At 39.3% G+C, this 12,400-nt stretch overlaps 1 protein-coding gene across 3 annotated transcripts in view; it reads right to left on the bottom strand.

Moving 5' to 3' along the window:
- Positions 1-6,195: 6,195 nt before the first annotated feature.
- Positions 6,196-12,400, bottom strand: part of heg1 (heart development protein with EGF-like domains 1) — an 88,765-nt gene continuing 82,560 nt past the window's right edge. For 2 of the 3 annotated variants that reach the window (XM_069935294.1, XM_069935296.1), the window contains exons 11-13: positions 9,436-9,523; positions 7,179-7,356; positions 6,196-6,600 (exon numbers count right to left, since the gene is read on the bottom strand). In XM_069935294.1, the coding sequence (XP_069791395.1) occupies positions 6,457-6,600; positions 7,179-7,356; positions 9,436-9,523 (410 nt within the window). In that variant the 3' untranslated portion in view covers positions 6,196-6,456. The remainder of the gene's footprint in view (positions 6,601-7,178; positions 7,357-9,435; positions 9,524-12,400) is intronic. The other variant, XM_069935297.1, reaches the window with a different exon arrangement.

Genomic DNA, 12,400 nt, shown 5'->3' with positions numbered 1-12,400 from the left:
TGCCAAGGGAAAAAAGTTTCTGCCATCTACCCTGACTATTACACCTCCATTCGTTCCCCCTGCTCCAAGGAAAACAAACCTGCCTACTCAGTCTCTCCACATCACTGAAGCATTCCATACCAGGCAACATCCTGGTCAATTTCCTCTACACCCACTCCAGTGCATTCTCATTGTTCCTCTAGTACAGTGACCAAAATTGCCCACAAAATTCCAACCATGGCCTAACCAATGTTTTAATAAAATTACACCAAGACCTCTCTACTCTTAAACCCGATGCCTTGGTTCATGAATGCAAACCTGCTGATGACATTTTCACCCTTATAAAAATCCCAGTTCATTAACTGTTCCAAGCTTCTTTTGCATGTTGCATGCTGACATCTCAACAGAATTTAACATATTATTGAAATAATTAGAGATGCTCCTTCTGCCCATAGCAAACAGGACAAGTGTTTTAATTTTCATTTGTACAATGTTGACTCCAACACCAGGTTTTGAACTTCTTTTGGTAAAACATGAATTCATTGTCTAAATACATTTAAACCTGTGGATATAGTTCACTTCAAACACAATATTTAATAAACAGGAAGGAACTGAAAACTAGAAACCAAGTAGGAAAAAAAAAATTTAGGTAGAGGAATTAGCTTGGTGGGTTGACAGAATATTTCCAGAGTGCACTGAATCACTAAATGCATGAGTTATTATGCAGGGTTATTATTGGTGATCAGGAAATGAAACAGGTAAATAAGGCTGTAAATATTTGTGGAAACCAGGTATAACTTTGAACATTTCCTGCAATGCTAACTGCCAACTACAAAAAAAGATTATTTTGCAAGGTATTTCAACACAATGAGTCATATTTTATCTCAACTTTGATCACTTGAAAATAACCTAGTACTATTTTTTTCAGTGTAAAATCCATAACCATCAAACAATTACAGGAGAGAAACAGGTCACTTTGGCCCTTCTCGTCCACACCAAACCAAGTCCTCTCCTCTAGTCCCACCTACCTTCACCCTGCCCATAACCCTCCATTCTCCTCCCATCCATATACCTATTAAATTTTTCCTTAAATGACAAAATTGACCCTGTTGCCACTGCTTCTCCCGGAAGCTCATTCCACATAGCCACCACTCTGAGAAAAAAAGTTCTCCCACATGTTACTTTTAAACTTTTGTCCCTTAGCTCCTAACTCATGACCTCTTGTTTCAATCTCTCCTACTATCAATAGAAAAAGCTGATCTACATCAACTCTATCTATTCCTCTCATAATCTTAAATGCCTCTATCAAATCCCCTCTCAATCTTCTATGCTCCAAAGAATAAAGACCTAATTTGCTCAATCTTTCTTTGTAATCTAGCTGCTGAAACCCAGGTAACATTTTCATAAATCTTCTCTGCACTCTCTCTACCTTGTTGATATCCTTCCTATAATTCGGTGACCAGAACTGCACACAGTACTCTAAATTTGGCCTCACCAATGCCTTGTACATTCTCAACATCACTTCCCATCTCTTGTATTCTATGCATTGATTTATAAAGGCCAGTATACTAAAAGCCTTCTTCACCATCCTATCCACATGAGATTCTACCTTCAGGGAACAATGCACCTTTCTGCTCCCCTGCATTCCTCAATGCCCTCCCATTTACTATATATGTCCTGTTTTGATTATTCCTACTAAAATGAAGCACTTCAAACTTATTAGCATTAAACTCCATCTGCCATCTTTCAGCCCACTGTTTTAAGAAGCAGACCAAAATTCCTCTACAATCTTTGAAAACCTTCTTCATTATCCACAGTTCCACCCATTTTAGTATCATCTGCATATTTACTAATCCAATTTACCACCCCATCGTCCAGATCATTAATGTATATGACAAACAGCAAAGGACCCAATACAGATCCCTGAGGCACACTGCTGGTCATCAGCCTCCAACCTGGCAAACAGTTATCCACTACAGCTCTCTAACATCCCCCTTCCAGCCACTGTTTAATCCATTTGACTATCTCAAAATTTATACCTAGCAAGTGAACCTTCCTAACTAACCTTCCATGCGGAACCTTATCGCAGACCTTACTGAAGTTCATATAGACAACATCCAGTGTTCTACCCTCATCAACATTCCTAGTCACCTCTTCAAAACATTCAACAAGATTGGCCAAACATGACTTTCCATGCACAAATCCATGTTGAATGTTCCTGATCAGACCTTTACCCTCCAGATACTTACATATACAATTTCTAAGGACGCTTTCCATTAATTTATCTACTACAGATGTCAAACTGACAGGCTGATAATTGTTAGGCTTGCTCCTCTAACCTTTTTTAAACAAAAGAACCATGTGCAACATGCCAATCCTCCGACACTATATCTGTCTCTAAAAACTTTTGAAAAATCACTGTCAGAGCCTCTGCTATTTCCTCACTTACTTCTTTCACGGTCTTGGGGAAAATCCCGTCGGGACTTGGAGACTTATCCACCTTTATATGCTTCAAAAGCTCCAGTAATTCCTCTTTCTTAATCACTACAGTTTCCATAATTACCCTCTTTGCTTCCTTTACCCCGCACAATTCAATATCCTTCTCCTTAGTGAATACCAAAGAAAATAAATTGTTCAAAATCTCCCCCATCTCTTTCGGCTCCATACACAGTTGTCCGCTCTGATTTTCTCAGGGACCAATTTTATCCCTCTCTCTCTCCTTTTGCTATTCACATATTTGTAAAAACCCTTTGGATTTATTTTCACCTTGCTTGCTATAGCCACCTCGTACCTTCTTTTAGCTTTTCTAATTTCTTTCTTAAGATTATTTTACATTCAAAGTATTCTCTTAACATCTTTTTTCCTTGTTTCTCATATTTATTGTAGGTCTCCCTCTTTTTTCAAACCAAGTTTCCAATATCCCTTGAAAACCATGGCTCTCTCAAACTTTTGCCCCTGCCTTTTAACCTAACAGGAGCATAAAGATTATGTACCCTCAAAATCTTATCTTTAAAAGACCTCCATTTCTCTACTACATAAAACTAATTATCCCAATTCACTCCTCATAAATCCTTTCACATCTCCTCAAATCTAGCTTTTCCCCAATTGAAAACCTCAACCCAAGGCCCTGACCTATCCCTTTCCATAATTTCATTGAAGTAAATGGCACTATGATCACTGGACCCGAAGTGCTCCCCAATACATACCTCTGTCACTTGACCTATCTCATACCCCAACAATAGATCCAACACTCCCCCTTCTCAAGTTGGTACCTCTATGTATTGCTGTAAAAACTGTCCTGCACACATTTTACAAACTCCAATCCATCCAGCCCTTTCTTTCACAGAATGGGTTTCCCAATCTATATGTGGAAAATTAAAATCTCCCACAATCACAACCCTGCTCTTATTACAAATATCTGCTATCTCCCTACAAATTTGCTCCTCTAGTTCTCATTCCCCATTAGGTGGTCTAAATAACACCCCTATAAGTGTAACTACCCCTTTCCCATTCCTCAATTCCACCCAAATAGCCTCCCTTGACGAGCCCGCTAACCTATCCTGCCTAAGCATCGCTGTAATATTTTCTCTGACAAGCAATGCAACTCCACCCACTCTAGCCCCTCCAATTCTATTACACCTAAAGCAATGAAATCCAGGAATAGTTTGCTGCCAATCACATCCCTCCTGCAACCATGTTTCATTAATCACTACCACATCATACTTCCAAGTGTCAATACATAACCTCAGCTCATCCACCTACCTTACAACTGGCATTAAAAATATGCATTTCAGAGATTTCCCACTACTTATTCTCTGTTTGCCCCTATCTTTACAAACAACTCCATTGTTATTTTTCTATAATTTCCCCTCCATCTTCATTCAGAGCATCTCCCTTCTCCAACACCTGCCTTTCCAACCTCAAACACTGTCTACAAGCTTTCTCTCTTTGCCATCCAACCTTCTCCTTGCTGTACTGTTCCATTTGATTCCCTCCCTCTAACCATTCTAGTTAAATACTCTCGAGTAGCCTTAGCAAATATCCCCACCAGGATCCTGATCCCCCTGGGATTCAACTGCAACCTGTCCTTTCTGTACAGGTCGCACCTACCCCAAAAATTATCCCAGTGATCCAGAAACTTGCTCCACCCCTTCAGCCACGCATTTATCCTCCACCTCATTCCATTCCTGCTCTCATAGTCACGTGGCACAGGCAGTAATCCTGAGATTACTCCTTTTGCAGTCCTTCTTTTCAACTCCCTACCTAACTCCCTGTACTCACTTTTCAAGACCTCTTCTCTATTCCTCCTTATGTCATTGGTACCTACATGTACCATGACTTCTGGCTCACCTCCCTCACACTTTAGGATATCTAGTACAAGAATAAGGAATATGAGGCCACTTAAAACATAATAATTAAGCAGCAATGGTTTTCATAAGTACTTGGTATTCAGAAAATAAGATTTAGATTAGTTATTACTCAAGATACAAGAATAATAAAAAATCTCCTTGATGAGATGGCAAAAAGTAAAAATAGTTGCATTTTTTGTGCTTTTACTATAATCACATCGTCCATAGACTTCAGTGTTTCACTCTAATAAGCTGCACACAGTCATTCTTAAAGTAATCCATGGCCATGCCCCAATCACTTTCTTACCTGCTATTTCTTTCACATGTTCTGCAGAGGGACATAGTATGGCAAAATTATAGAACAGCTTTCAGTGGTGTTTTAGACCTCAGATGCCACTGAACTTTCCTGTCGCAGGCTCACATCCAGAATGGCCAATGGAGGGCCACACTATGACCATTCAGTATTCTTCTCTTGACATGGTTGTATACCTAGGTGCTTTCTTAAATAAATTGCAAGTTTAATCAGAATTGGCATGCTGAGGTTTTTTTCTTCCTTAATTCAGTGCAATCTCAACATAATGTAAATATTGAAGTTTTTAATATACATGATAATTATTACATTCCCCCAGATTCAAGTCAGGTAAATGTTTGTTCCACTTATGCAAGTTGATAATAATGTGGGTATTAATTTTCATCTCTGAAATCCATGTTGTATTGAGGTTGTGCTGAATGGAAGAATTTGTGGAATAAATTTAAATGTTAAAAATAATATACAATATTTTTTTGAAGATTGAATTGAGGTATATGATAACTACAAGAGTATCATAACTTGTATTTAGATCAATTAAAGTGAATGCACCATATTAGTTCTAGCGTATATTTTCTGTTCTGCTAATATTTTAGTTCCCGATGGAGATGTGGGGGGGGGGCTGGTAGTCATGGTGGGGAGCTGGCTGATGGAGGACCTCCATTTTCTTCAGGCTGACTTCCAGGCCAAACATTTTGGCAGTTTCCGCAAAACAGGACGTCAAGCGCTGAAGAGCTGGCTCTGAATGGGCAACTAAAGCAGCATCGTCTGCAAAGAGTAGTTCACGGACAAGTTTCTCTTGTGTCTTGGTGTGAGCTTGCAGGGTCCGCGAAGCCAAGCCAAAGAAAAGAAGAATATTTTAGTTCATCAAAATTTCAAGAATAGAGTTGCTGAGTTAAAAAACATGCAGTAAAATATCCCACAGGCAGAATAACACAACTAGCTGTACATCGTCATTGTAGGAATCAATGGAAGCAGTCCAGTTTTAAAATTGATGTCAAGGTAGCTGCTTGATATCTCTGAGACAGTAGAGCAAGTTCAGTGGTTTGCAATCAGGTATGAAGAGATTCTGAATGATCTGAAAATAACAACATATATTCAAAACCCAAACCAGAATGCATTGTAAATCCTTGCTCAACCAGTTGCTATGTGGCACTCTCAGAGCAATTTTTGAAGATAAGAATAAACTTCTCTCCTCAAAGTTCCCTCAATAATATAAATTTCTACTGTTTACTCATTATTTAGCTACTGAAAGATCGATTGTAAGGCAAAATAAGAAATGATTTAAAAAAACATCTTCTAGTAGTCCAAAAATGGATGCAGAATCAATCAAGTATGCTCCAGTATCTGGTACTAACAATTCCAGATTGAATAATCCAATCTTGATAGGTGGCAAGTCTCCCGTACTGTACATCCACACAATATTTGAGCACTAGGCTAAAGAATGACAACAATAATGTGGGTATTAGTTGGTGCTTCTTCGAGCTGTGCAACATTATCTTTTGATCAGTTTAAAAATACTGTAACAGTTTATATTATTAATAAACTAGAAACAGGAGATTCAAAATACATTGTGTTTATTGCCCGTCAATAAGCTCATTCTGTTTTGTGCTGTCAGCTGATGATATCCATCCAGTCACTGGATTATCACTGCATGGTCACCATGAGACATATACTGCAGACAACTTCTCCTTCACATTGCACTGGTCCTTTGCCATAAATGTTCAAAATCCAGCTTATCTCTTGTGCAGTAATTCATCACTTTTTTTTGACTCAGTTGTCCCACATTTATTTTGGTACAAACGTAAATGTGTAACGGGGCTAGAAATAGTCTCGTCTCCTTGATTCGTCACTGCTAAAAGATGGATTGTACTGTCCAGTGTAGATGCAAGAGTAACGTGATCCAGGTAGACCACTGTACGGATGCAGACCATTCCTGTCCACTTCTGAGCCCCTCAAGCCAGACTGTCAAAAAAAATAGCAACAAGAAGGAAAAGATTATTCAATCTTAATTTTGCGATTGTGGCAGGATTATGAAGACAAACTAAAAACAGTTAAATGTGAAAGCTGCACAGCAGTACCAGAACAACGCAAAAACTAAATCATCAGTGGGTCGCTTGATCCAATCCTGACCTTAGCACTTCTCTCCCATATCTTTGACTCCATCTCCACAATTCTCTGGACTAGTGAATTCCAATAGTCATGGAGATTAAACTGTTCACATTATTTCAGGTGAAGTCTCATCACACCCTACAAGGTTTCACTAAAATATATTTACTTTAATACTCTAACCTTTTGCAATAAAATCAACATCACATTTTTTTAAAAAATCCAAAATCTGCAGTTGCTGTTATTCTGAAATTAAAACAGAAAGCAGGTCAGGTCAGCCTGCTTTTGGGGAGAAATTAACGTTTCTATCAATTTTTATTTCTCTTTCAATATTCCACACGCCTTCCCAATTATTAGCCATACCCGCAACTCAATTCTTTAGAGATCACCCAAATCCCTTTGTTCCACAAATGCAACTTTGATATGCAACTTACCGAATAAAATATATCTGTCACCTGCAGAAGGTTCTTCGTGCTGCCATTTTCTTGCATTTCTATTGTTTCTCTGCCCCACTCCACTGATATCCGGGGATTTTTGGGGAACTCTGCATTGGGAAACCTCTGAAAATTACTACTCTTGAAGATCAATTTACTGATATCATTTTTTTCTTTCCTGAAAAATAGAAAACTGAGTTCAGAAGTTGCAGAATTGCTAACTAATCAAGAATTTGGAGACTAATTGGCTGTAAAAAAATAAATGAATTAAGTAAACAAGAAAGTCTCCAGATACTGGGGTTGAGTGCAATACACCAACAAGCTGGAAAAACTCAGCTGGTCATGTAGCATCCATAGGGAGTAAAGGGTAACTAACATTTCTGACTCGGGCCTTTAGTCAGGTATTGATGAAGATCTCAGGCCTGAAACATTGGCTACACTTTACTTCCTATGGGTGCTACCTGACCTGCTGAGTTTTTCCAGCTCATTTGTGGATTGTAAATGAATGAATATTTGCCCCATCCACAGCTTTAGATTGTCCAAAAACAGAATTTAAGAAGCTCCTAATCTGTAAATAATGAAAAAAAGTTATGCCTTAGGTATTTTAAATTGAATAGATAATTGTTCAAAAGAAGCCAAGTTTTGGTCAATATATAGATCAAAAAAAGATTGGATACTCAAACTGAATATCACCAATATCTTGGATGAAAGGTAGAAAAAAGGAATTACATAGAATAGGGCTAATCAATAAAAACTTAGGGTAATCAAAATGTTTTCCAAATTGAAACCAAATCCTCAAAGTGTGTCTGACTACCCTATCAAATCATCAGTTAACTTGGAAGCCAAAAAAGGAAAGGGTGCTTCAAGTATCGAAATGAGAGAGTACCTTTTAGTAGGCTTAATCTCTCGGTTTATTCATCTTGAAGCACCCTTGGTATTCATTATAATGAATCCAAATAGTAATATAGCTAATTTTCGCTGCCCAATAAAAAATTTTAAAATTAGGTCATGTCAAACCTCCATTTATTTTAGTATTTTGAAATACCGTCAATGTTATATAGGAAGAAATGTGCCAGCAATTTGCACGGAGTATCACTGGGGTCTCCCCTTCCCACCATCACCACCCCCATCCATCAACATGATCTACCAGGATAATTTTCCAAAAAATTGTTAACGACCCCTTTCACCCTGCACACAGCATCTTCCAACTATTCCCGTCAGGAAAGAGATACAGAAGGATCAGAGCCAGAACCAGTAAGCTAAGAAAAGTTTGTACCATGGGCAGTGAGACTTCTAAATGACTGATGAGTTGCTTTATGCAATCCCTTTGAGAATCCACGATTATTTAACAATATTTATTATTATACGTACTGCATATTAATTGCCTGTAAATATGTGATATGACTACATACGTGTTTACATGTTTTTCAATCAAAGACTGAATAATGCCACTTCATCCAACTGCACTTTACATTTGGATGACAATAATAAACTTCATCATGGATATTAACTGAGGAATAAAGATTACATCAGAACATATGTAACAGGCTAGCCCATTCAGTTTCTGTGCCTGGTTTCCTTGATGCCCCAGATATTTAAACATCCAATGATCTCTGTCTTGAATCTAATCTATGACCGAGTCCTACACTTAACTTGCGTAGAGAATTCAAAGGATTCTCAATCATCTCGGTGTGATCAATTCTTTTCATCTCTGTCCTGAAAGGCCTCATATTTTGAGAATGTGGCCCTTGGTTCCAGACACACGAGCTTCCATCCAGGCTCCATAAGAATTCTGTGGCTCCCTTTTCTAAAACTCATGAAAATATTGGCCCTGTCCACTTTATGGGATTAGCTGTCCATCACTTACATATACTCTTGGATTATGGAAGGCAGACCTGTATAATATTGCAGATGTAGCTCCGTCAGGGCCCAAGATAATTGGAGAAAGATTCCTCTAATTTTGTATCAAATTGTCTTGCAATACATGTAGGTCAAAAAGCCCCCATGTCCTTCTGATCACCAACATTTTTCAATCCTTCACCATTTAAAAAATAATGTTTCTGATTTTTCTACCAATCTGCATGATGCTTTCCCACATTGTTTCCCATCTAATATAAACAACATTGTTCTTTGTTGTTGTACGGGCCTCATTCCAAACTCCATTTAATCCAAATAAACATCTGTTAGATTGGATAGCAATTGTGTTTTTTTTAAATATTACAGCCCAATGGTATACGCGATGAGACAATATACACACCTGCAGCATGTGATAGTCAATGCAATGACCAAAATTAACAGCAAACCACCCCCAGCTGCTGCAATCACCACAGTGATCAGCTTGTAAGCTGAAAATAAGGGGAAAAAACATATTTAAAACAAATGTAATTTGATAAATTAACATTTTATATTGCTGGCTCGTAACAGTCCCTGGAGCACCTGACAGAGTCCGAAACCTCTGCAGTACACAATTGGGTTTAAACCTCTATTTTTTTCTAGGAATTAACTTTCACCCTTTTTTGATGACTTAAACATGTGTTGCATCTATTGCTGACAGCCAACTGGATCACTCGTATAAAGTTGTAAAATTATCGAAACAAAATGTTAAAACCAATGCTCTGGTGATTTGCACGCGTTATTCTACACTAAAATGGAACCTGCACGGTTCCAGATGGGATCTTACCCAACTTCACATGTTCCTGTCCATCAAGCGGAGAAGGCCATTAGCTCTGAAAGGCACCCTCCTCATGGCAGACAGCAGCAACAAATATTATTGTTGCCATAAGTATGGAAGGGCTGCAGACAGTTTCATGAACTTTACAAAGGGGCCACTAACCAAGTTATGCTCACTGACAGTATTTTATTATGATCAATCATTCAACTCAATCTCTATTAAAAAAAATGATTACCTATGTGTGGCGAGAAAGGTGTTTTGACTACACCCAACAAGTGCAAGGTCTCAGGATAGAACATCTCAAAAGAGAGAGAGGACTTGGAGGAGGTGGGGTCAATGAAGAGAGAGATGGAAGGTAGGATGAGAATGACAATGGTGATGACCATTGTACATATTTCACCTGACACAAAGTTAGAGGGGCACAAAGATACATAGTGGGCTCCAGCCTGATCTGTTGAGGGGATTCATCAGAACAATGACCTGTGCATCCTTCTTGCCCAAAGGACTAGGATTGGAATGCTTTCATCACTGGGCTACTGTGGATTCAAACCGAGTTCGTTGATCAACTGTCGCAAGTGATGAAAGGAGCCTGGGACATTCATCTCCATGCCTTTACAGCACGTTAAGCTGAACAAAATCTCCTGGAGGAACACCGTGATTGAGCAGAATCAATAGCAGAAAAAGAATGGTCAACCTTTCAGCCGAAACCCTTTATCGATTCACACTGATAACCAGACATCAGAGAATGCAGTTTTAAGCCATTAGATGTCCACTCTGGAATCCAGAGAGTGGTAGTGGATAATTGTCTGTCAGGTTGGAGGCCGGTGAACAGTGGTGTGCCTCAAGGATCTGTATTGGGCCCATTGTTGTTCGTTATATACATTAATGATCTAGATGATGGGGTGGTGAATTGGATTAGTAAATAAGCAGACGATACTAAGATAGGTGGAATAGTGGATAATGAAGAAGGTTTTCAAGGATTGCAGAGGGATTTGGGCTGCTTAGAAAAGTGGGCTGAAAAATGGCAGATGGAATTTAATGCTGATAAGTGTGAGGTGCTTCATTTTGGTAAGAAGAATCAGAATAGGACATACGTGGTAAATGGGAGAGCACTGATGAATACAGAAGAGCAGAAAGATTTAGGAGTAACGGTACATCGTTCCCTGAAGGTAGAAACTCACGTGAATAGGGTGGTGAAGAAGGCTTTTAGTATGCTGGCCTTTATCAATCATTGCATGGAATATAGGAGTTGGGAGGTGATGTTGAGATTGTATAAGACGTTGGTGCGGCCTAATTTGGAGTTCTGTGTGTAGTTCTGGTCGCCTAATTATAGGAAGGATATAAACAGAGTGGAGAGAGTGCAGAGAAGGTTTACCAGAATGTTACCTGGGTTTAAGCATCTAGAGTATAGAGAGAGATTGGACAGATTAGGTCTTTATTCTTTGGAGCATAGAAGGTTGAGAGGGGATTTGATAGAAGTATTTAAGATTATGAAACGGATAGACAGAGTGGATGTGGATAGACTATTTCCGTTAAGAGGAGGAAAGATTAAAACAAGAGGACATGAGTTAAGAATTAAGGGGCAGAGGTTTAGAGGTAACATGAGGGGGAACTTCTTTACTCAGAGAGTGTTAGCCGTGTGGAATGAGCTTCCGGGAGAAATAGTGGCGGCGGAGTCAATTGTATTATTTAAGAAAAGGTTGGACAGGTCTATGGATGAGAAGAAGATGGAGGGTTATGGGCATTGTGCAGGGAGGTGGGACTAGAGAGGGGTGTTTGGTTCGGTGCGGACTAGGAGGGCCTAATGGCCTGTTTCCGTGCTGTAATTGTTATGTTATGTGCACTTCCTTGCTGGGTCCAAGTGGTATCTCATTATATAAACTTCATTGGTTCAGTTGCATAGACAAACTCATGCAAAGTCTGGCTGATTTGAGAGCCGACATGGGCCGATGAGGATTTTATGCAGCAAGATCCTCATTGGAGTCTTTTCCCATACAGACTTGGGCTGACCCAGCTAAAAATGTGGTCTTAGCCCCATGAAGCAGCTTGGAGAGGCTTTAATAAACTGCCAAGGAGCAGCTTGATGGCACCTTTGATGCGTGAGCTTCTGCTTAAGATCAGATTTCTGTCCTCGGTAAGTCATCAATCGCCAATCGTGTGCAGTAGCAGTTTCAATAAACACAAGGATGTTCCCTGTGTGCAGCGTGTCAGGAGTGATCGGCTGCCAATACATGAGCAGTTCAGTAGTCATCAGATATCAAATGCTGCAATAATGGAAGCATCTGTGGCGTCGCGGTCCGAGACACCTATTGAATCCCAAGTCTGTTCAGTGGCTTACGTTAACGGGACTCATCTGCTAATCTTGCTTTTCACACAACTGAAAAATATTATTCTCTCTAGCCTACCCTCCTAGAGGTTACAGCATTTTGTAGTTGCAGCTCCAAGAGGATAATGGTGGCATTTTGTGGTGAATGGCTGTGGCTATTTTTTTTTAATCTCTGTGTAGAAACAGAAATAAATTGCAAATGAGTGAAGTACAGAGGGTTCCAGG

This window comes from Narcine bancroftii, chromosome 4, assembly GCF_036971445.1.
Source record: "Narcine bancroftii isolate sNarBan1 chromosome 4, sNarBan1.hap1, whole genome shotgun sequence".
NCBI classification, from domain to species: Eukaryota; Metazoa; Chordata; class Chondrichthyes; order Torpediniformes; family Narcinidae; genus Narcine; species Narcine bancroftii.
Note: the sequence above shows the minus strand (reverse complement) of the source record. Positions and strands in the feature narration are given on the sequence as shown.